This window comes from Pleurodeles waltl, chromosome 6, assembly GCF_031143425.1.
Source record: "Pleurodeles waltl isolate 20211129_DDA chromosome 6, aPleWal1.hap1.20221129, whole genome shotgun sequence".
NCBI lineage: Eukaryota > Metazoa > Chordata > Amphibia > Caudata > Salamandridae > Pleurodeles > Pleurodeles waltl.
The window spans coordinates 762,834,685-762,859,716 of record NC_090445.1 but is presented as its reverse complement, the minus strand read 5'-3'; the positions used below and the strand labels follow the sequence as shown (position 1 = coordinate 762,859,716).

The window sequence follows — 25,032 nt, the reverse complement described above, 5'->3', positions numbered from 1 at the left end:
TTGCCATTCCGCTTGACTGACTGTTCTGAATAACTGCATCACTGCTTTGCTGAGCTGCCCCTGCTGATAGCTGCCCTGCTAAGGACAAGGACTGGACCCATTTCACTTGACCCAGAGTGACTCCAAGGGTTTACTGGCTTGCCTCCTTTTTCTGCATTCTCAGGGGAGTCAAAGACTGCCTGTATCTCTGCTCAAGCTGCTGGATTCTGCCATCTGCAAGTCCTACCCTACCAAGAGGTGCGAACCCAGTCCTGAGCCTTCGAAGTGGGTTTTTCAGCTGTTTTCCTGCAAAAATCGACACATCAGGGCCCCTGCACTGCTCCGAATTGACAGTGCCAACCGATGTATTGCTGATTCAACAACAACGCAGGACCCGACTGCAAGGTTCGACAACGACGCAGCGTCATTTCGAGGATATCGCTGTGAGGCTCCACGTCAAAGCATCTACCCGAATGTATGGATCAGAACCGACACATCGAGTCTTCAATGCCGATGCTTTCTCCATCCAAGGTACTCTTTCAGTGGGCTCTGCGTGAGTCCTGTAGCTGGTCCGCCCTCCATCATGTTCGGCTTGAACATTGGATTTACCCTGGTCTAGCGTGTCCTGAAGTAACCTTTTAGCTCTATTGACTTCTAAGCACTGGTTTGAAATTAATCTTTAAAAACATATCTCGACTTCAACTAACCGGATTTTTGTTGTTTTGGTTTTGTTTTATTCAGATAAATATTCTCTATTTTTCTGAATCTGTATGAAGTCTTTTTGTGGTGTTTTTATTGTGTTACTGTGTGCGCGCGAGTGTGTGAAAAAGCTTCTGCACATGCAATTAAAACTCCAAAAGAAATGTGTAAAGAAGGATGTTTTTATTATCATATATAGACAAAATGTACATGTGTAAAAGTCATAAGTAACATTTAATTTATGCTTGTATTTAGATTTACAAATAGATCTGCTGTATTTCCTGATTGGGAGAAATAAAGGAACTGGTCAGTTTTCTCCTTCAAGTAAACCCAACAAACAAAACATGAAAACAAAGGTTGATTTGAATTAAGGAGCAAGCACCACGTGCTGATGTCAAAAACTTAAAACAATTAAATTTTCCTATATAACAGTAATTTCCTGAATAAGGAGATAACAAAAAAACTACTAAACATTTATAATCTGACATCCAAAAGTGGAATAAACAATTTTAAAAAATGATATCTGCTGAGAAAGGTATTTGTATCTTGAAAGTATTTGTGTAACGGCTTTTTGATTGTTTCCAAAATGAACTTTAATTTAAAAGTATTGGTGAAAATGGCACTGGATCCGTCCACACCAGTAGAGAGCAGAAAACAGCATCCACACATACTGACATCAGAGTCCCAACATTTCTATTAAACAATCTCTCCGATAAAAGTTTTTGTTAGGGAGGCTGTCTTCGTTCTGATAAAAGAAACCAAGCAAGGGCTATCTTGTCTTCTTCACCTCTTTGTGTGTTTGCTCAGATTCACAGTCTTGCGAACATTTTCCAACACACCTTCTGGGAAACCATCCTCTGATTCTGTCTCCAACTGCAAAGGGGAAAAACATCATCATTGACACATAAATTAAATAACAAACAGGTGCTGTGACCAGAGAAAAAGGGGCAAGTAATGGACGCATCTTCCAGAAATAAAAAAAAGCCCACGTGAGCTCAAACATAACATTTCAAATGTCTATTTGCTAGGGTTTTATTTTATCGTTTTTTTCCTTTCTTTTTTTTGTTGACATATGTTCATTGTCGTTATTTGGCTGCTGCGCCACTGGTGCATGTATAACCTATCCACTGCTTAATGAAGCTAGATCAGTTCATTATCAAATAACTAAGATAAATACTCGAAACATGATGTAGGACAATAATACTGTTTTTACAGCTGCAGTGTCTTTGAAAACAGCAACCGCAAAGGTGGTCTTTGGTCACAAGTGCAAACGAGTACAATCACCCACCAGTGCGCCATCCTCAACCCCGAGGTTTGTTTTCTCAATCACCAAGGTTTCCATACCAATGTTCTATTGAATCTACTAAAACATTTCTGTAGAAAGTTGGCTCTGTATATACTATCTCAAAGTGAGAGATAGTGTGCACAGAGTCCAAGGGTTCCCCTTAGAGGTTGATAGTGGCAAAATTAGATAATTCTAATGCTCTATTTTGTGGTGGTGTGGTCGAGCAGTAGGCTTATCAGAGGGTAGTGTTAAGCATTTGTCGCACACACAGGCAATACATGAGGAACACACACTCAAAGACTTAACTCCAGGTGAATGGGTTTTTATATAGAAAAATATATTTTCTTAATTTATTTTTAGAACCACAAGATTCAAATTTGAGGTAAGTACATAAAATGCAAGGTACTTCACACAGGTAAGTATAGGACTCTGATTCAAAGCAGTAGTACACACAGTTTTGGTTAAATGGCAAATAGCTGTTTAAAAAGTGGACACTGTAAAAATCAACAGTTCCTGGGGAGGTAAGTTTTGGTTAGTTTCTCAGGTAAGTAAAGCATTTACACAGTAAATCTCCTGGGCATAGGGAGCCCACCGTTGGGGGTTCAAGGCAACCCCAAAGCCACAGCACCAGCAACACAGGGCCGGTCAGGTGCACAGGTCAAAGGAGGGCCCAAAACACATAGGCGCCTATGGAGAACAGGGGTGCTCAGGTTCCAGTCTGCTAGCAGATAAGTACCTGCGTCCTCAGGGAGCAGACCATGGAGGTTTTGTAGAGCACGGGGGGGACACACACACAAGCACACAAAACACACCCTCAGCAGCCGGGTGCAGTGTGCAAAGTAGGTTTTGGGTTGGATGTGGAACTCAATGTAGGGACCCGCAGGGCACTCTAGCGATGCAGGCAGGGCACAGGGGTGTTTCTCGGGCCAGCCACCAACGTGGCTAGGATGAGGGCCGCCTGCTGGGCACTCCTGTACTGGTAGGTGGTTCCTCTCGGTCCTGGGGATGCAGGTGGAGTGCTTGGTCCAGGCATCGGGTTCCTTTACCACCAGGCAGTTGCGGTCAGGGGGAGCCTCTGGATCCTCTCTGCAGGCGTCGTGGTAGGCGGGCATAGGGAGTCTAGTCAGGGTGTCCATGTCGTTGGAGTCGCCTGGGAGTACTCTCTGCAGTGTTAGTTGTCCTGAACTCGAGCCGGGGGCGTCGGGTGCAGAGTGTAAAGACTCACACTTCTGGCGGGAAGTGAGAGTCTCTTTAAAGTTGCTTCTTTGTTACAATTTCTGGACAGAGCTGCTTCCTCTGGAGGTTCTTGGTCCTTTAGGTGTAGGTCAGTCCTCTGAGTCTTCAGAGGTCGCTGGTCCCACTGGATGTGTCGCTGTGCAGGTTCTTCGAGTCCGGAGACAGGCCGGTAGGGCTGGGGCCAAGTCAGTTGTCGTCTCAGTCGTCTCTGCGGGGCTTTCAGGTCAGCAGTCCTTCTTGTTGTAGGCTGCAGGAATCTGAAATCCTGGGTTCAGGGTCACCCCTAAATACTCAATTTAGGGGTGTGTTTAGGTCTGGGGGCAGTAGCCAATGGCTACTGTCCTTGAGGGTGGCTACACCCTCTTTGTGCCTCCTCCCTGTGGGGAGGGGGGCACATCCCTAATCCTATTGGGGGGAATCCTCCAAAACAAGATGGAGGATTTCCTAAGGCAGGGGTCACCTCAGCTCAGGACACCTTAGAGGCTGTCCTGACTGGAGGGTGACTCCTTGTTTTTCTCATTATCGCCGCTGGACTTAACGCCAAAAGTGGGGGCTGTGTCCAGGTGGCGGGCAACTCCACTAGCTGGGGCGCCATGGGGCATTGTAACATGAAGCCTGAACCTTTGAGGCTCACTGCTAGGTGTTACAGTTCCTGCAAGGGGGAGGTGTTAAGCACCTCCACTCAGTGCAGGCTTTGTTTCTGGCCTCAGAGAGCACAAAGGCTCTCACCATATGGGGTCAGAAACTCGTCTCAGTGGCAGGCTGGCACAGACCAGTCAGTCCTGCACTGAAGGACTGGGTAAAATACAGGGGGCATCTCTAGGATTCCCTCTGTGTGCATGTTTTAATAAATCCAGCACTGGCATCAGTGTGGGTTTATTAGTCTGAGACGTTTGATACCAAACTTCCCAGGATTCAGTGTAGCCATTATGGAGCTGTGGAGTTTGTTTTGACAAACTCACAGACCATATACTTAATATGGCCACACTGTACTTACAATGTCTAAGAATGGACTTAGACACGAGGGAATAAAAGCCATCGCCGACTGGATGAGAGAGAGACGGCTAAAACTAAACTCGGACAAAACAGAGGTCCTCATCCTTGGACGCACCCCCTCCGCCTGGGACAACTCATGGTGGCCGTCCACGCTGGGGTCCCCACCGACACCCATCGACAGCGCACGAAACCTCGGCTTCACCCTCGACTCCTCACTCTCCATGTCAAAGCAGGTCAGCGTCATCTCCTCCTCCTGCTACAACACCCTCCGCATGCTTCGCAGGGTCTATAAATGGATCCCAACAGAAACAAGAAAAACAGTAACCCAGGCCATCGTCAGCAGCAGACTTGACTACGGCAACGCCCTCTACACTGGCATCTCATCCAAACTCCTCCAACGCATCCAAAACGCCTCTGTCCGACTCATCCTCAACATCCCTCGTCACTGCCACCTCACCCCCCACCTAAGAGACCTTCACTGGCTTCCCGTCAACAAGAGGATCACCTTCAAGCTCCTCACCCACGCACACAAGGCACTCGACAACACCGGACCATCATACCTGAACAGCAGACTCAGCTTCTACACCCCCACTCGGTATCTCCGCTCCGCTAACCTCGCCCTCGCCTCCATCCCCCGCATCCAACGCAAATCTTCCGGCGGCAGATCATTCTCGTACCTCGCTGCCAAGACCTGGAACACCCTCCAGCCGGATCTACGACAGACCCAAGACCTTCTTTCCTTCAGAAAACTCCTCAAGACTTGGCTCTTCGAGCAGTAGCAGCACCCTCCCCCCCCCCTCACACCCCCAGCGCCTTGAAACCCTACCGGGTATGTAGCGCGCTTTACAAATCAATTGACTGATTGATTGCTCATGCAGCTATGCCCTCACCTATGGTAAAGTGCACCCTGCTTTAGGGCTTTAAGGCCTGCTAGAGGGGTGACTTACCTATGCCACAGGCAGTATTTTGTGTGCATGGCATCCTGAGGGGGTGCTATGTTGACTTTGCCTTTTTCTCCCCACCAACATACACAATCTGCAATGGCAGTGTGCATGTGTTAGATGAGGGGTCCCTTAGGGTGTCACAACACATACTGCAGCCCTTAGGGACCTTCCGTGGCCACAGGGCCCTTGGTACCACTGGTAACTTTTACGAGGGACTTTTCTGTGTGCCAGGGTTGTGCCAATTGTGGAGAAAATGGTACATTTTTAAGTGAAAGAACACTGGTGCTGTGGCCTGGTTAGCAGGGTCCCAGCACACTTCTCAGTCAAGTCAGCATCAATATCAGGCAAAAAGTGGGGGGTAACTGCAACTGGGAGCCATTTTCCTACAATTTCTCTACATAAATGGATCATGTGAAATGCTGTGTTCAGCTATTGATGAAATCACTGGGAACTTATTCAAACGAATTTCAATATCGGAGGGCCATTGATTATTCGATGAATAGCACTAATTAATATCCTACTCATTTTGCAGCTGGCTCCAATTGGGTGTAACCATACGTTATAGAATTTGCACATGAGCCGAGTACAGTTCTGTCAGTCATGCCACAGGGTTCACCCATAACCTCCTTAAGGACAAAATACTCCTCCCTCGATTCACAGGGTCAAAGAGACGTACTCTTGCAATAACCCTCAACAGAAACAACTACGGAAACCACAGAATGGTTATGAGCTGTGAAATTGTGATAAGAAGTATTTGCAGTCACCATTATACAGCTCAACTTTAAGGCTACGATCTATGCTACCTTCACCTAAAAAGAAAATCCAACTGTAGAAATAGAGACCTAGCGCATGATTTAGATTTCAGCAGACGCGTGCCTCAGTCACAAAGGTGACGGATATCCTGATCACCGAAAAATAAATCCCAATATCTCCTATGGGAATTATGTTTCGGCAGACGGGATATCTGTCACCGCTGTGACGGAATAACCCGTCTGCCGAAATCTAAATCAGGCACTTAGTCTCAAATTCTGAATGTTGGAAAGTTGGCCATTTAGACATTCTACTGCCAAGACAATTGTTTCTATGCATTTGGCATCTGAAGATGGACCTATTGATCTCACTGAAGGATGCTATTAACTAATGGCTCTCTGAAATAGAAAAAAAAAAAAAAAAAGAGTCCTGCAATAATTCTATCCTTTATCTTTTCTGTCAGTGGATGCTCAATGTGCGTGTATTTTATATGTATATATTTTCAACATAAGTGCAGTGCCAGCCTTTTTAAAATGAAAACCATTACACGATTTCACGACTCTTCTTATTGGTACAAGGTCATGACTGCTCTCCGAGGTGAGTCACAATGATCCTTTTAAGCCAAGGTAAGCCCACTCCCTCTAATACTACTGAGGCAGATCCGAAGGCATGATACTGAGAGGCAATCCAACAGGGACCCAGCATGACAAGTTTTTTGGATTCGTGCTTTTGCCTTATCCACAGAAACAGGGGAGAATATGGCACATTCTGGCTATGGAATTTTTAGTTTTTGGCTGTGAGGTCCGAGTCAATACATTGTGTTTCACCTGAGAGAGAGTTCAGTAGTGTAAATCCAGAACGTGGGGGTATTTCTAACCTCGGAATAGCTCCGCTGTAAGGTTTGAAACTGTAGGTTAATTCAGTAGTGTGAATCCTGGGCAGTGAGTTTGCATAAACTGTGTGGCTCTGCGATTCCTCGTGAAGGTGGAAGGCATGGGCTGAGGCCTGCTTGTGGGTGTTCAAGGGGAGCCCTTTCCCTCACCTTATAGAAGGACCCCTAATGTTTGGTTACGCCGAGGAGCTGAACAGTTTGATTCCTGTTTCAGCCTGCTGGTCTGCACTGAAGACTCCAAGCGTGACGACTACCTTTAGACACAGTGGGAAGGTAGGAGGTGGCAGGAGCCAGGGCGAGTGGTGGAGTGGTACCCTCCCTGTCTTCCCTAGTGAACCTGGTGCGCCGTGTGAGAGAAGCATGACGCAACCTTGTGTGCCTGTAGCAGCACTAGAAAATGACCAGGTGTGACTGAATAGTGTAGAATGAGAGAGGTTTTTCCTCCAGTTGTGCTCGAAATTAATCTGTCTGTTCTGGGATATATAGGTCCACCGCCAGAGAAAAATACATTTGACAATTAAAGTTAATCAGTTGCGATTACCATAATCTGACTAATAAAGTTTATTTTGTAATAAAGTCCTGCATGAGGTTCAATCTTGAAAACTGTTTTTATATGCTTGTGTTTTATGTGGTAACGTTACATAGCAACTTGAACAAGAAGCATTTTGGAGGAAAAAGTAAAGAGGTGTAAATAAGCGTAGATCCAGCAGGGTCTGTGAACTTATTCGCAGTTACCCGTTTAAATTTTCATAAACAAAACACAATTTCACACTCAAACATTAAGCTGTGGACAAATGTTTAAGGAGTGCACTGACCACGTTATGAATTGCAACGTATTTGCCCATCTTGCTGGAAAATGTTTAAATGGGTCAGAGATAAAATAACTAGTGATTTTAAATGTTGCCTGTTTAATATATATATATGGAAAATGTCACTTACCCAGTGTACATCTGTTCGTGGCATGAGACGCTGCAGATTCACATGCTTTGCACATACCGTCATCTAGTGTTGGGCTCGGAGTGTTACAAGTTGTTTTTCTTCGAAGAAGTCTTTTCGAGTCACAAGATCGAGGGACTCCTCCCCTTTCGGCTCCATTGCGCATGGGCGTCGACTCCATCTTAGATTGTTTACCCCACAGAGGGTGAGGTAGGAGTTATGTATTACAGTAATAGTGCCCATGCAATGGAGTAAACATGTATGTACATAATGTAGTTTAAGGTGATATATTTACAAATTTACAGATGTTCAAGATCAACTTCGAAACGGCTACAGGCTCCCGGGGAGGCGGGTGGGTGCATGTGAATCTGCAGCGTCTCATGCCACGAACAGATGTACACTGGGTAAGTGACATTTTCCGTTCGGTGGCATGTGTAGCTGCAGATACACATGTTGTGCATAGACTAGTAAGCAGTTATCTCCCCAAAAGCGGTGGTTCAGCCTGTAGGAGTTGAAGTTGTTTGAAACAAAGTTCGTAGTACTGCCTGGCCTACTGTGGCTTGTTGTGCTGTTAACACATCCACGCAGTAGTGCTTGGTAAACGTATGAGGCGTAGACCATGTTGCTGCCTTACATATCTCAGTCATTGGAATGTTTCCTAGAAAGGCCATAGTAGCACCCTTCTTTCTAGTTGAGTGTGCCTTTGGTGTAATAGGCAGTTGTCTCTTTGCTTTGAGATAACAGGTTTGAATGCATTTAACTATCCATCTGGCAATGCCTTGTTTTGAAATTGGATTTCCTGAATGAGGTTTTTGGAAAGCAACAAATAATTGTTTTTTTTCCGAATTTGTTTGGTTCTGTCAATGTAGTACATTAACGCTATTGATGTCTAATGTATGTAGTGCTCTCAACTACAGAATCTGGTTGTGGGAAGAACACTGGTAGTTCTACTGTTTGATTCAAGTAGAACGGTGATATGACTTTTGGAAAACAATTTGGATTTGTCCGTAGAACTACTTTATGCTTGTGTATTTGAATAAATGGTTCTTGTATGGTAAATGCTTGGATTTCACTTACTCTTCTTAGAGATGTGATGGCAATTAGAATTGCAACTTTCCATGTTAAATATTGCATTTCACATGAGTGCATAGGCTCAAAGGGTGGCCCCATGAGGCGTGTTAAGACAATGTTGAGGTTCCATGAAGGAACTGGTGGTGTTCTTGGTGGTATAATTCTTTTTAGGCCTTCCATAAAGGCTTTTATGACTGGTATCCTAAATAGTGAAGTTGTGTGGGTAATTTGCAGGTAAGCTGAAATTGCGGTAAGATGTATCTTAATGGATGAAAAAGCTAGTTTTGACTTTTGCAAATGTAGCAAGTAGCTTACGATGTCTTTAGCAGATGCGTGTAAGGGTTGAATTTGATTATTGTGGCAATAATAAACAAACCTTTTCCACTTATTTGCATAGCAATGTCTTGTGGTTGGTTTTCTAGCTTGTTTTATGACTTCCATACATTCCTGTGTAAGGTCTAAGTGTCCGAACTCTAAGACTTCAGGAGCCAAATTGCTAGATTCAGCGATGCTGGATTGGGGTGTCTGATCTGTTGATTGTGTTGAGTTAACAGATCTGGTCTGTTTGGTAGTTTGATATGAGGCACTACTGAGAGGTCTAGTAGTATTGTGTACCAAGGTTGTCTTGCCCAAGTTGGTGCTATGAGTATGAGTTTGAGTTTGTTTTGACTCAACTTGTTTACTAGATATGGAAGGCGTGGGAGAGGGGGAAAAGCGTATGCAAATATCCCTGACCAACTCATCCATAACGCATTGCCCAGAGACTGATCTTGTGGGTACCTGGATGCGAAGTTTCTGCATTTTGCGTTTTCTTTTGTTGCAAAGAAGTCTATTTGTGGTGTTCCCAAATTTTGGAAGTAAGTGTGTAGTACTTGGGGGTGAATCTCCCATTCGTGGATCTGTTAGTGATCCCGAGAGAGATTGTCTGCTAACTGATTCTGAATCCCTGGAATGAACTGTGCTATTAGGCGAATGTGGTTGTGTATCGCCCAATGCCATATTTTCTGTGTCAGGAGACACAACTGTGTTGAGTGTGTCCCTCCTTGTTTGTTTAGGTAATACATCGTTGTCATGTTGTCTGTTTTGACAAGAATGTGTTTGTGGCTTATTATTGGTTGAAATGCTTTTGACGCTAGAAATACTGCCAATAGTTGTAAGTGATTTATGTGAAACTGTTTTTGCCGAGAGTCCCATTGTCCCTGAATGCTGTGTTGATTGAGGTGTGCTCCCCAGCCTATCATGGAGGCATCTGTAGTTATTACGTATTGAGGCACTGGGTCTTAAAAAGGATGCCCTTGGTTTAAATTTATATTGTTCCACCACTGAATCGAGGTGTATGTTTGGCGGTCTATCAACACTAGATCTAGAAGTTGACCCTGTACCTGTGACCATTGTGATGCTAGGCACTGTTGTAAGGGCCACATGTGCAATCTTGCGTTTGGGACAATGGCTATGCATGAGGACATCATGCCTAGGAGTTTCATTACTATTTTGACTTGTATTCTTTGGGTTGGATACATGACCTGTATTACACTGTGAAATGCTTGCACTCTTTGTGGACTTGGAGTTGAAATCGCTTTTGCTGTGTCGATTGTTGCCCCTAAGTATTGCTGTGTCAGACACGGCTGAAGGTGTGACTTTGTGTAATTGATTGAGAAACCTAGTTTGTGTAGGGTTTCTATGACGTACTTTGTGTGTTGTGAACACCTTTCTAGTGTGTTGGTTTTGATTAACCAATCATCTAGGTACGGGAACACATGTATTTGCTGCCTTCTGATATGCGCAGCTACTACTGCCAGGCATTTTGTAAAAACTCTTGGCGCAGTTGTTATTCCGAATGGCAACACCTTGAATTGGTAATGTACCCTTTGGAATACAAATCTTAGGTACTTTCTGTGTGAAGGATGTACTGGTATATGGAAATATGCATCCTTTAGGTCTAGGGTTGTCATGTAGTCTTGTTGTTTGAGCAGTGGGATTACGTCTTGTAATGTCACCATGTGAAAGTGGTCTGATTTGATGTAGGTATTTAATGTTCTGAGATCTAATATAGGTCTCAGTGTTTTGTCCTTTTTGGGTATGAGAAAGTACAGAGAGTAAACTCCTGTTCCTTTCTGTTGAATTGGTACTAATTCTATTGCTCCTTTTTGTAGCAATGCTTGGACCTCTAGTCCTAGAAGATCCATGTGTTGTTTTGACATATTGTGTGTTTTCGGTGGGACATTTGGAGGGAATCTGAGAAATTCTATGCAATAACCATGCTGGATAATTGCAAGTACCCAAGTGTCTGTTGTTATTTCCTCCCAATGTTTGTAAAAATTGCTTAGTCTCCCCCCCACAGGTGTTATGTGTTGGGGATTTGTGACTTGGAAGTCACTGCTTGTTTTGAGGAGTTTTGGGGCCTTGGAACTTTCCTTTATTCTTTTGGAATTGTCCCCCTCTATATTGCCCCCGAAAACTTCCCCGCTGATATTGGCTTTGATAAGTGGGCCTTGTTTGTGAGGTTGTGGGTTCTGTAGCTTGTCCTCGAAACCCCCCTCTAAACTGTGTTTTGCGAAATGTGCCTCTGCTCTGTGGGGAGTAGAGTGCGCCCCTGGCTTTGGCCGTATCAGTGTCTTTTTTAAGTTTTTCGATAGCAGTGTCCACCTCCGGCCCAAACAACTGCTATCCATTAAAAGGCATATTCAGTACAGCTTGTTGTATTTCCGGCTTGAATCCTGACTTACGCAACCATGCGTGTCTCCTTATTGTTACTGCAGTATTTACTGTCCTTGCAGCTGTATCTGCTGCATCCATTGCTGACCGTATCTGATTATTTGAGATACTTTGTCCTTCCTCCACCACTTGTTTTGGCCTTTTTTGGAACTCTTTGGGTAAGTGTTCTATGAAGTGCTGCATTTCGTCCCAATGAGCCCTATCACATCTTGCCAGAAGTGCTTGTGAGTTGGCAATGCGCCATTGGTTTGCTGCCTGTGCTGCAACCCTTTTCCCTGCAGTGTCGAATTTGCGACTCTCCTTGTCTGGAGGTGGTGCGTCTCCCGAGGTGTGAGAGTTTGCTCTCTTGCGAGCTGCCACTACTACCACAGAGTCTGGTGTTAATTGCTGCGTGATATACACAGGGTCTGTAGGCGGTGGCTTGTACTTTTTCTCCACTCTTGGGGTTATGGCCCTGCCCTTCACAGGCTCCTGAAACACCTGTTTGGAGTGTTTTAGCATTCCAGGTAGCATAGGTAAGCTCTGGTATTGGCTATGAGTGAAGGATAGTGTATTAAACAGAAAGTCATCCTCAATCGGTCCTGCATGCAAGGTGACATTATGAAAAGCCGCTGCTCTTGAGACCACCTGCGTGTAGGATGTACTGTCCTCAGGTGGCGACTGTCTCGCTGGGTAACAGTCTGGGCTGTTATCCGATACTGGCGCATCATAAAGGTCCCATGCGTCGGGATCATCTTGACTCATTGCAGTATGAGTTGGGGATTGCATCAGTGGTGGAGTGACTACCAGTGATGTGTGCATTGATGGTGGTGGAGATGGTGGTGAAGTTGTTTGTCTTGCCACCTTTGCCTGTGGCTGCTTGTCCTTTTCTTGAAAGGAAAGTCTTCTTTTCATTTTAATTGGAGGAAGAGTGTTTATCTTCCATGTGTCCTTTTGAATGTGGAGCCTCCTTTTAGTGTAGTCTGGCTCCATTGATTCTAGTTCTTGTCCGAACTTATGTCCTTGCATTTGGGAGGACAATCCCTGTTCCTCTGTGTAGGAACCTGATTTCAGTTCAGAGGCTGGATGTTTCGGAATGGAAACCTTTTCGGCAGCCTTTTTCGGCACCGACGACACTTTCTTTATTTTCGGCGTCGTGGTCTCTCGGTGCCGACCCATTTCGATGCCACTGTCTCGGTGCCGAACTTGCTCAGAGCCGCTGTCTCAGGCCCGAGATTGCTGTGTGCCGGTATCTCGACCGGAGTCGGATGACTTCGACACAAGCGTGCCCTTTTTCGGTGCCGATGATCGGTCACCTATTTTTCGGGTTAAGCCATGGCCTGTTGGCGGTGGCGTCCCCTGGGCTTTTGTGGTCTTCTCGTGGGTTTTATGTTTCGACGTCTTACTCACGGTTTTAGGCGTTTCTTCGGGATCGAGCTCGTCCGAGTCAGACTCCTGGGTGGAGAAGGTTTCTTCTTCCTCCTCCAAATGCCTTTGTCCTGTCGGCGCCGACGCCATTTGCAGTCTTCTCGCTCTTCGGTCTCTTAATGTCTTCCTCGACCGAAACGCTCGACAGGCTTCACAAGTATCTTCTCTGTGTTCTGGAGACAAACACAGGTTACAGACCAGGTGCTGATCTGTATACGGATAATTGTTGTGACATTTTGGGCAGAAGCGGTATGGGGTCCGTTCCATCAGCCCTGAAGAGACACGTGGCCGGGCCGACCAGGCCCCGACGGGGAATCGAAAAAAACCCTAAGGGCCACCGGAGCTCTTCAAAAGTCGGTGTCGATCAGCTGTAACTAACCTGATACCAAACGCAAACAATACCGTCTATTTTTCCGAGATTCTAACTAATTTTCCGAACCGAAACACGGAGCGAAAAGGAACACGTCCGAACCCGATGGCGGAAAAAAAACAATCTAAGATGGAGTCGACGCCCATGCGCAATGGAGCCGAAAGGGGAGGAGTCCCTCGATCTTGTGACTCGAAAAGACTTCTTCGAAGAAAAACAACTTGTAACACTCCGAGCCCAACACTAGATGGCGGGATGTGCAAAGCATGTGTATCTGCAGCTACACATGCCATCGAACACACATATATATATATATATATATATATATATATATATATATATATATATATATTTATATTCCTCACCAAAGTCCACTAAAAAATGCCGAACTCTTGACGGGTGCATCCATTGTGTGCAAGTGGCAGCACATAATTCATTTAAAACAAGAAGAAGAGATGGAGCACTCACGGGTACTTTAGATCCAATTTATTGCGCCACAGACGCGTTTCAGCATTCTTTGCCTTTCTCAATGTGATTTGCGCAAAAATGAAAGAAAAAACAGTCAAATTTATTTAAAGGCTGCTCAGGTGACTGTTTTTTCTTTCATTTTTGCGCAAATCACATTGAGAAAGGCAAAGAATGCTGAAACGCGTCTGTGGCGCAATAAATTGGATCTAAAGTACCCGTGCGTGCTCCATCTCTTCTTCTTGTTTTAAATGAATTATGTGCTGCCACTTGCACACAATGGATACACCCGTCAAGAGTTCAGCATTTTTTAGTGGACTTTGGTGAGGAATTTAAATCAATAATGCCAGAACCACCGCTTGCCAAAGGAATGCCATATCGACTGACATAATGTCACACATTACTATAATGTGAAGGCTCTGATTACTAAATTGGCGCTTTGAGGCATGTGATGTTTCTAAAGAGGCAAATTGCGGCAAACGAGGGATGTTTGATTCTGTTATATATCAACTTGACAAGTAAGAAAAACTCGAACTGCTGGGCAAAGTGGAAAGCATTATTTCTCTGGGCTTTTTGTAAACTTGGCACTGTGTAATGACCTGTACCCATTTAAAGGGGTGACCTCTACTGCAGAATATGAAAGCACGGGCATCACATTTGAAATAATGAGTACAACACACACAGAGTGATGGCGGCACCGTGATGACAATGGTTGAAGAAGCAAATGCGAGTCCGTCATCTGTCTTTTCACTTAAAGTATGGAGTAATTTATTTAAAGGCTGCTCAGGTGACTGTTTTTTCTTTCATTTTTGCGCAAATCACATTGAGAAAGGCAAAGAATGCTGAAACGCGTCTGTGGCGCAATAAATTGGATCTAAAGTACCCGTGAGTGCTCCATCCCTTCTTCTTGTTTTAAATATATATATATATATATATATTAACAATGGAGTTTCTAGATGATTTTGGTCGACTTAGCCATATAGCTGAAAGAGTGATACCCCACTCTTCTCAATAAGAAACAAGGGAACGGTCTTGTTCGCAGTCACTCGAAGTAAAGTGACAAGCATAGCTAGTTGTGAACCAACACAAGTGAGGGTGCTGCAAAAGCAGTCAGACTTATGTAAACAGACAGAAAAATAACAACTGGCCAAGCGAATTTTGTCTTTTTAAACTCGACTCACACTGGCCTGCCAATATTGGCCGTGATCGAGTACATTTTGTAGTATGTCCCGAAAGAAAGCCGTCCAGGTGTAGACATCACGCCCACTGAAACAAGATGCTGATGAGACCATGTGCAACTGCAGCTAATAAGAAGCTAATAAGGAGCCAATTGGATCCCCACGGAACATGAAACAGAAATCACTTCCAATTAACAAAAATCGTGAAAGCTACAAATTTTACCCCCTTGCGCCCAAGTCTGAAATCGCTCAAAAGCTGTGGATATGATATAGGACCTAGGCAGCACTGACATTCGACTTGGGAGAAAAAAATGAATAGAGCTGTGTTTCATGGGAAGCAGTTAAACTCCTGCAGTGTAAAAGAAGCCAGATATTTACCTGTAACGGCATTTATCTTATCGTTCATATATTCACATACAAGCCACTGTCCTCCCAGGGAGTCATGAATACAGCTACCACAAAGTTAATCTTCCAGTTGCTTTACTGCAAGAGTCAAGTAATGGTTCAAGCCTTAATCCAAACATCAACTCTCCCACGTATTAAAGACGACAACAGGCATCTGAAAAAGCCCTCCGTTCAACAGAGATTATATAGGCTACCCTGAAAAATCCAGCCCCGTTGTTTGTCTTATTCTAGATACGTTCACATTGCTCAATCTCTTGTACAAATATATAGAATATAGGATTACAGGGAGTTGCTCTTGACCATATTAGGACAAAAAAAGACTCGAAAACCTCAAGGGTCTGCTTTGTAAGTTAACAGGACTAAAGTCTATCCTAGAGGTTAGTAACAAAACCCAAACAAGTATGCATTGTGTACGAACGTAGTGCTGCGTTTCTATGTCAAAATGAACAGCCCCCCCAGACATCCCATTTGGAAACTGTGAAAGTAGGATCAGGAATGGTGTCAAACTTTCAGAGATGAAAACAGTCAACCATTTATTTATACAAGAGAGAGGGGCAGACCCAAAGACGAACACTAAGAGAAGATTCGTGGGTGTCACAATTGCTTCAGTTGAGATACCTTTTATCTTTTCACTTTCATATGAAAAATGTTTAACTGCCTCTACATATTAAAAGGTTTTTAAATACTTTTATTCAGATATTTTTTCTTTCAATATGTAATGTTACAAGTGGCTAGTTATTCATTTCCGTGACTTGCCTGCCACCTACCGGCGTGCTCCTAATACTGCATAACGTATACTACCTTTTGGTAGTTATTGAAGATGTTAAATTTTACACCTTTCGGTCTCAGATCACAAAAACAATCCTTCCCACAAAGAGATCCAGAGGCTGTTATGGTAAAAATATAAATCAACAAACAAATCCATACGTTTCAGACATGTGTCCGTGTTCCTAACCACGGCGTGTGTTTTTGCTGGAGCTTGCCTGCAGTACTTGTGTTCTGCCACAGGATACGTACGATTCTTCATATGGCAGAAGTCCCACAACAGGAAGGCTCCCAGCCAGGATCTCATTCTGAGGAGGCTCTCGAGTACACTCTAAAACATGCCCAAGCACCTAACCAAGACTTTGAGTGCAACCCTCTAATTAGCTTTAAGCCGCAGTGTGCTCCACGAGGCGTGAATTTACGCATCCATGCCAAGATCCACCAAACACTGCAGGAACACACTTGGGACTGTGTTGCAAAAAGACAACACAAAAGGTGCGATCAGCGGAGCTTAGAGATAAACCTGTTTTCAATGTGGTCAGACAAATGAAAAGAAAACAACCGTAAAGAGGCCACGGGTTTCTAAAAGAAGCGGAGCCTCCAAAAGAATCTTCCTGGTGGTGAGACAAAGTAATCAGTAAGAAGCAAAAAATGAAGTACGTAGAAGTACTTCGGAACACCTACTTGAAATTAATAGATTTTAAAGTATTCTACTGTGGCCCTTTTATTATCAGAACATATTTAGAAGCGGAGACTACGATTGCTAAGTAGTCTGAATAAAACCGCAACTGTTTTAAATTGTAAATACAGAAAGTAAGGCAATATAAACACCGGACAAAAAGTGATCTTACAACACAAAATGAAACGGGGGGAAAAGATGGATGAGGGGAGATTTTAACTTGGACGAATGCACACCCAAAGACCTACAAGTACCATTCCAAAACAGAAAAACAAAATAGCTACTAGATAGCTGAAATACAGTGTATATGAGGTTTCAAGTGAAATGGAGGAGAATAAACTTGGCAAACAGCCAGTTTTATTGAGAGGATCAAAATGAGTCTGCTTGTCCTGCATAAGAGTTTGATCCTTTCTCTAAAGCCTGTATTCCACTCACCATTTCAGTAACGTGCACATCTGGCTGCTGTACAAGCAAGAATGATAGCACTGTAGGTGATAACATCTGATCTAATGGTCAATTTTCTGAATCCGGGGACCTGGATTCTAATCTCAGCTTTGGCACTTGAACAAATAAATGCAAGATTCTTGACAAATCATCCCATCTCTAGTCGGTATGGCTATGCAATAGCAACATGCTCAATGTACAGCATATGCAGAAAAACCAACTGCTTCATAGGGTATCTAGTGTTGTTCTAGTTACATATTCTACCCTCACCTCCTCATCAGCCCCGGACTAGGAATCTGTGTTTAGGTGGAGTGGGGAGCATGCCCACTCAAGAGGATTCTGTGACAAAAACACACTGTAAACGCTTGCTGCTCTCTGAAGCAAGGTCGGTGCTTTATCAAATACTGAAAGTAAAAACAAGTCTACCTATTATCCTCTTCCGATAGTCCCGTTGGGGGCTTGCAGCAGATTTGTGTGTGGAATTACACCGAAAACAGCTTGCTTTCAAAAACAAAGCAATTCAGAAAAGGATGCTCTCTTCTGGTGGTCACACTATCAGAAGCAATTAAATGAGTCAAATAGATATTGCCACACTAACATTTTAATCAGGATTTCCAAACCCAGGCTTCCACTGTTTGCAACAGGTTATCTAGCTTTCTGCGCAGATGAATTATTATTGCCTTGGCTTTTGTAAAACATTTTGAAAACATTTCTTCTCCAGTACCATTTTATGGCGTGTGCACATATTTAAGGAAAAATAATTTTAAAAAGCTGCACTTATTGTATGTATCTTACAGGGAAAATAAAGATCTTCAGAAATAGTGTCATGTTAACTAAAGTCAAGATATGTTTTTCGTTTAACACAGAGCAAACGTGCACCAAGAGGACAGGGGGAGCTCATTCCCTGCTACTGCCCATCTTCCCCCATGCCTGGGGACCTTAGATGGGAGTTCCTATCCATCCTTCCCTTACCACAATTTGCATATGAGCAAGTTTGGAATACCAGCAAGGGAGAATGGAAGTTAACGATCACTGGGTGACAGCTTAGACCACTTCCCAACAAATAAAACCATGTAGGTGACTGCTGCTCAGATAAGCCTGCAATTCAGCTGACCAGCATTAAAAGTAATGAAACTATTTGTCAGTGACTGAGTTGTTGCTACACCTTGGGCCAGGTGTACGATTATATTGGTTGCAAAAAAAATAGCCTTTTACAATCAATGCTGCATTTTGCAAACTGACTTATGTACTTATTGGTACTTTTGGAAAGCCTTGAACAGGACTGAGTAGCAGGTTGGCTTTTCTCAATATTCACGAGGATGGTGGCAAATAGCGACTCATTCCTGTAGGAAAAAAAAATAACAGGGATGGTGACATGCAAACGTCAGTGATAACCTTGTCTGTGACCCATTTTAAATTACTATTATTTGACAGGTGGCTGTGGTGCTCTGAAACCACTGGCAACTTCCCAGAAACATTGACAAAAATTCACAAATCACCTACCCTTTGCTAATCAGTTACCACCCCAACTTCCAAGTTGGTAACTTTTCATTTGTTTGCAATCAGAATTATGGTCACAAACCACTGATACACTGTATGCAAACTCAGTATATCCGTCCCATGCAAACATCTTATCAGTAGCCAGTTGCCATCACATTTTAGTAATCTGTAAAACTTTGGTACATACAAAAAATAACCTTTTTTGCCGTCACAATTTCCGATTCACAGTGTTTACAACCTTAAATAAAGGTATGAACATCTGGCCCTACATTAGTAGCTACCAATGACACTCCTCGTCCATGAGACCAGGTAATCTTCCTTTCTTTCTGATGTTTCTAAACACTTCCTCTCTGCCTGAAAAGTCAAGCAGACTAGAAAATCGGTGGATAGATTTCAAAACCGAAAACATTTGACGTTAATTTGTAAATAAAATGTGCAGGAAACCCACAAACCTACATTTCCACAGACCAATCTGGACTGTAGACTATAAGAAGTCGACACCATAGTAACCCAGCTCATAGAAGAAAATGCAAAGGCAAATACCCTTGAAACTACAAGTGAAACTACAAATGTTTGAAAAAAAAACCACCTAATTCATCCAAAGTGCTGGAGTACTTATGTTTAACAGTTTTTTTAATTGTATTACTTTTGTTAGCTACATTCACTTTAATTATAATTTTGTTTCTAAAAGTCGTTATTTCAGAGACTTTATTTACAGATGAAAGAGGCAATTAAATTTAGACGTTAACTACTGGAAAAGGCTCTACTGTGAATATCACTGCTCCTAAGCTTTGGACGTAAGTAGTATAAAGTAATTTGTTAATTAATTTAGAGGGGATTCAAGGTCTGCATGTCTTACATGGCTATGGCTCAATCTGCGGTGAAGGGGAGAAGGTGATAAAAAGATCCATGTAGCTGGTGGCGGAGTTGTGAAATTGATGGAACGAAAGAAGAGAAGTAGACATGATGCAAGCGCTATAATGAAACAAAACTAGCACCAGAAACAAACAAAACGAGAAGCTTCTTGTGCTGGCAGAGTCAGCAGTGAAGGAAATTGCTTCTTACAGAGGACAGATATTCATGAAGGCTGTCTTGATAAGTACATTATTGAAAAACTGATCCCTTTAATGTTTCGTTTACCTTTCGGGGTGCCATCTTCAAAAATCCGGTCACCGTACATCCAGTGCCTGAAATACACAGAGGGTTGTTAGATCGCATGCTTCAAATTTCAATCCATAATATATTTCTAATGTCTAAATCTTCACGCACTTCAACCCTCTGGTAGCGAGAATGAGCTCGCCCTTCTGCAGATCTATTCTGGGCTCCTCTGTGCATGGTGTGGTGAAAAAGGTCTTGATGCCTTTGGTCACAGGGCAGCAGGCTCCACTGTAGTCTTCTGTGGCTCGGTACCGCACCTACAATCAAACATCCAGGATGAGCACTAGATTAAGGATCATGATCCATGCATATTTCTAGATAGGCGCGGCACTGCAGTAAAAAGTCCTAATAATGCAGTTTCCCAAAGTGCTCGGGTAAAAAGGCAGATGTGAGATTGCAGAGATGAGGAGGTGGAGGTTCGATAACAAAGAAGAGCATTTGTTACAAGCGGCATTCGGTCCTACAGAAGTGTTCTTGTAACTGGTATGGGAGTGGTGCATCTAATGGGATGTGGAGGTAAAGTAGGAGACGGAACGTGGGCGATTGAAAGGGGGAGTGGAATACTAAAAGAGGGAGAAAAAGAGGATGGCTGGGAATGTGATTCAAAATTACTAGTAATAAAAACAGCACAGCTTTTGCTGTGCCTCACCGCACTGAGCAACGAAAGCAGCACATTTGTTTTGGCATACTCTTAAATGAGGCTGCTGAGGACAACAAAATCACCTCTAGGCACTTGTGAGAGTTTTGTTGAGGATGCTGTGCCCATGAAACGCCCCTTTCAGAAAGCAGTGGAGCACTGCAGACAGACTTCACACTGCCCGAAGACGCTTTCAAACAACAGGCACTTTGCTCATTCTATCCTTGCTCCCGCTTCTAGAATTGCCAGCACACATGAATATTCATGCCACTCGCAATGATGTCGTGAGAGGTAAACAGACTCCAAATTAGACCAAATCTGGCAATTCCTCTTGCACAGACTCTCAAACAAATGACCAAATGGTAATCACTAGTAACTTAAAAAAAAAACATTTAATAAAAAAAAATATATATATATATATCTTACCTGCTCTGCCGCCGCTCCTCTTTCCCTTGTCACTGCAGGCTCAGGCTCCCAGCCTGCCCTGCAGCCTATCCCGATGATGCTCAGAGCAGCGTTAGGATTGGCTGGGAGCACTCCCAGACACGAAGCTCCCAGGCAGACTGGGAGCCTGTGCCAGCTCTCTCCAGCCCAGCAACACATTACTGGCCTGGAGAGAGCGCAATGTGCATGTGTGTTTGGCCAGTCCGAGACAGAGGAGCCGCCGCTGAAGAACATAAGATAACTAGTGTGCTACATACAAAAAGTAGAGCAAAATATAAAAAACACATAGGTGATGCCTTAAAAAGCAGCCTGGCTGAAAAAAGGGCACATAATTCTAGTGCTTCAAATGATCCCTTAGGTTGTAATTCTGAAGTAACTGTCAGAAGGAAAACAATGTTTTCCCATCAAAACTAAAAAAAAGAAATTAACTTTTTCTTGATTGCTGTGAGGGAGCGTGAATACTCTGATGCAAGCTTTTTATGCATATTAAAATGCATTATCCATGAATGCCAATGATGCGTACTGATGTATGCAACGTTTTAGATGCTGCTGTGTAACCCACACCTAAAATAACAAAGATTCCCTGACAAGGCAAAAAGTAGCTCTAAGAAAAAGAACATGACAACTACGCATACACAGCTGAAGGTACTAGCACCACCAGAAGGGGACTCCTAGGAAGACCTAAAAGTACCCTATGCTTAAGGGAAAATGAGGCACAAACTCTTAGAGGAGTGTGAAGTAAGCCAACAATAAAAATGGCAGGAGGAGGTTACTTAATGCTTAACCAGAAGGATGAACTTGCAACCATAGCAGCACCATAGAGAACCTACTGGTTATGTGTTATAGGCTCCTGGAACTGGAAAAGAAACCTTCAAACAGGCATCAAAATGGTTAATCAACTGCAGTACCATGCCCAATAGGGAGTCCCTCTCACACAGGTCAGCTTTTTTTTTTTGGGGGGTCATGAAACCGGACATAGAGCCGGAGGCAATGTGGCGGTGTGGCCAGTGCAGCAGCACCCGTCGCTCTTTCCACTGCCCGTAATTCGGGCAGTGAAAAGCACAACGGGCTGTCGATGGGGTCCCCCCAACTCCGCCATTCCGCTAGACTTTCCATGGCAGTCCACCTGCCATGAAAAGGCTGTCAGATTGGGGAGTCGTAATCCCCAGGCACCCTGGCGGGTTAGAAACCGCCTAGACCGCCAGACTAGCCGCAACCTAGTGGTGTTGGCAGTCCGACTGTGGCGGCTCCACCATGGTCGTAATCCAAAGGCTGGACTGCTGCTTTGGTGGCGGTCCGACCTCCACCATGGCCCTGGCGGTCTCATAATCGCCAGGGTCGTAATGAGGCCCATAGGCTGTCTGATCTGCTTTCGACTGTGCATACAGGTAAGGCACTTTGTAGGACATCTTAGTATAAATGAACTACACGTCAGGTAGGATGCAAGTGATGAACAGTCAGTGTGTATAAGCCACCGATCTGAGGCAGCATGAGTGAAGCAGATGGCAAAGGAGACATGAATATTTGAAGCATCAAAACAAGAGTTTTTTTAAAAGGAGGAATGTGACAATACTAAGAAGTTTTAAGCCTTGCCTATAGGCAAAAAACTAACTATAAAGACTACACGTGACCACAAGAGGAAGGGGGGGGGTGGACATATCCGCTTTGGAGAGGGGGACCTTGGCAGTGGCAGCTAATTTTGAGCATATTTGTCTGCATATTCCAAATTCCTAACGCTACCAAATACACAGAAAAATATGTATTTTTGCTCGCAGCACAGTTCTCAGCTCTTTGCGAAGGAGCATGTTAACAAGTAATGAAAGGGGGGCTTTCATGCATGTTCTGAAGCTTATTCAAAGACAACAAGCAGGAAGATTTTTCCATTTGATTATCATTAGAATTTCGGGTATAAACCCTGCCACAGATGCTGTGAAGCTGGCGTAATAATCCATCAGACAGATGGCTGAAGTACAAGTCCAGGAGCACCAGAGAGCTGGCCAAGAGTCCCAAAAGAAACGTACAGCATAGGAGGAGGGCACACGATGACTGCTGCCACTACAGCAGCATCCTGCCATTAGGGCACACCCATGCTGCCGAGGGGCATCTGGGGACTTTGAACCCCCACTCCGCCAGAGCGTGTAAGACTAACTCATTGGCCGCCAGTACATGGGGAACTGGATCTGAATTGACACGCTCCAGCGTGGGGAATCTGGGATCTTACTAAAGAACCTCTACAGACCTTCTGAGACTTAAATGACTGAGCAGGGCCTAGCTTGGATGTCCCCACATGTCAATGGGAAATAACCATCTACCATCATAGAGGAAGTGGGACTGTAAAGCTGACACAGGTAATGCCAGTAGGCTTGCCTCAAGAAGGCTGTGTATATTGTTTGCAGTGTGTTCTATTGTACTTTGTGATAGCAGATACTCTTTTAAAATAAAAGCAAGTATTTGACTGGACAATCATTTGATTGGGTTGGTTAATGTATTTTGAGTGGAGAGTCTGCGCTCGCCTTCCACAAACCTTCTCCCACAGAAGTCTTGGACTGTTAAATCAGTGCTAAGATCCAAGTGCTGAAGGCGTACTTGGCTTAGTTGCTCAGAGTCCATACTAGGACGAGTCCCGGGACATCAGCAGTAAAACGCCTCAACCACCACGGTTGGTCACAGTAATTCCTGCTTGCCCAGTGGCCCTGCAAATGGGGTTCTGGCACTGGAAATGTTATGCTTAACAGACAGAGAGGACTAGACCTCTAGCCTCCTGCAGAAAAACTTGGGTAGATAGGCTGGAGGGAGAAGTCTCTCCACAGAGATCAAGTGGAAGCTGAGAGAAAGGAGAAAGAAACTGCACAAGGAACTACAGAACATGAAAGAATCAAGGGGCTCATCAATAGACCAAAAATAAAAAATAAGCTAGAGGACACAGACTAGTCACGTTTCAGGGCTCAGAAGGAATAAGGGATCAGGAAGCAATGAAAGACATAGGCAAAACTGCCTTTAACACCCAACTAAGATGATGCTTCACAATCTCCTTCCGGCCAACTTCTATTCTTGCAGAGTTGATGACAACATTTTAATTCTGAAGCCTCAAAAAGCACCAATAAAAAGATAGGAAATTAAATGTGCTGATAAGCAATATGCAGATTTATTAATCAATACCAACATGCCAAAGTCCAATGGACATGAACTCTGGGAAGCACCCCATAATAAAACTTTGGATTCGATGTCAGACAAAAAACAGGCCTGAAGTAACATAATGAGTGACTTTAAGAGCCTCAAGAGAACCCTTTCAACAAACGAGGGCAAAAAAGCCCTTATATTGAGAAATCTGAAACTGAAGAATGGACGTTTCTGAAGAGAATTCACATCAACAAATTAGGACAGGAAAAGCCCTTACAACGGGAAATTTGAAACTAAAAGATGTATGTTTTCCACAGCTCGAGTCGTTCCACTCCCCGGTGAATGCGGTATTGGAATTGACATGCATTTAATTACGCCCATTTCGCCTTCCACTTCATTTTCTCAGTACTACAAGTGTTCACCTTTTCGATTATAATTAATCTATTTTGCTGTAACCTGCATGAATTGTAATGTTTGTGACGTGCTGGGCAGCAGCAGTTTAGTTTTGCTGTGTTCTGTACTTTATCTCACCCCCTCCTTCGATAAAGTCATTTAAATGGGTGTTAAGAAAATCCACGTTTGTCCTTTCCTCTCACTATAAACTTTTCTAGATGGAGTGTCAGACGTGATCAAATTTGGGAGATGGTGATGTGCCAAGCAGGGAGTTAAATAAGCAGAAAAATATGCTTACATTTTTTCCTATGTATATCTTTTGTCATTAAATTTAGGTCACTCCAAGAATACTAGATTAACTTGCTGCGTCTATTATGGCCTAAACGATAATCAGCCTTGAAACAAAACTTTTTAACTCGCTAGTACAAACTACAAATCCTAGAATGGCCCGATAATCCAGATACCAATAGCAGCATAACTATAACGGCTCTGGACTAGCTAAGTAAACCACAGTATTTAGCGCTGCCAGTGCTCTTCAAAGATCAGCTTTTTTTGGCTGCTCACTAA

At 43.8% G+C, this 25,032-nt stretch overlaps 1 protein-coding gene across 3 annotated transcripts in view; it reads right to left on the bottom strand.

The window, feature by feature from the left end:
- Positions 1-846: 846 nt before the first annotated feature.
- The window catches only part of ZDHHC6 (zinc finger DHHC-type palmitoyltransferase 6), a 175,535-nt gene continuing 151,349 nt past the window's right edge, over positions 847-25,032 (bottom strand). For all 3 annotated transcript variants that reach the window (XM_069239390.1, XM_069239389.1, XM_069239388.1), the window contains 3 exons: positions 19,983-20,128; positions 19,854-19,900; positions 847-1,551 (listed from right to left, as the gene is read on the bottom strand). In XM_069239390.1, coding sequence (XP_069095491.1) covers positions 1,448-1,551; positions 19,854-19,900; positions 19,983-20,128 — 297 coding nt within the window. In that variant the 3' untranslated portion in view covers positions 847-1,447. The remainder of the gene's footprint in view (positions 1,552-19,853; positions 19,901-19,982; positions 20,129-25,032) is intronic.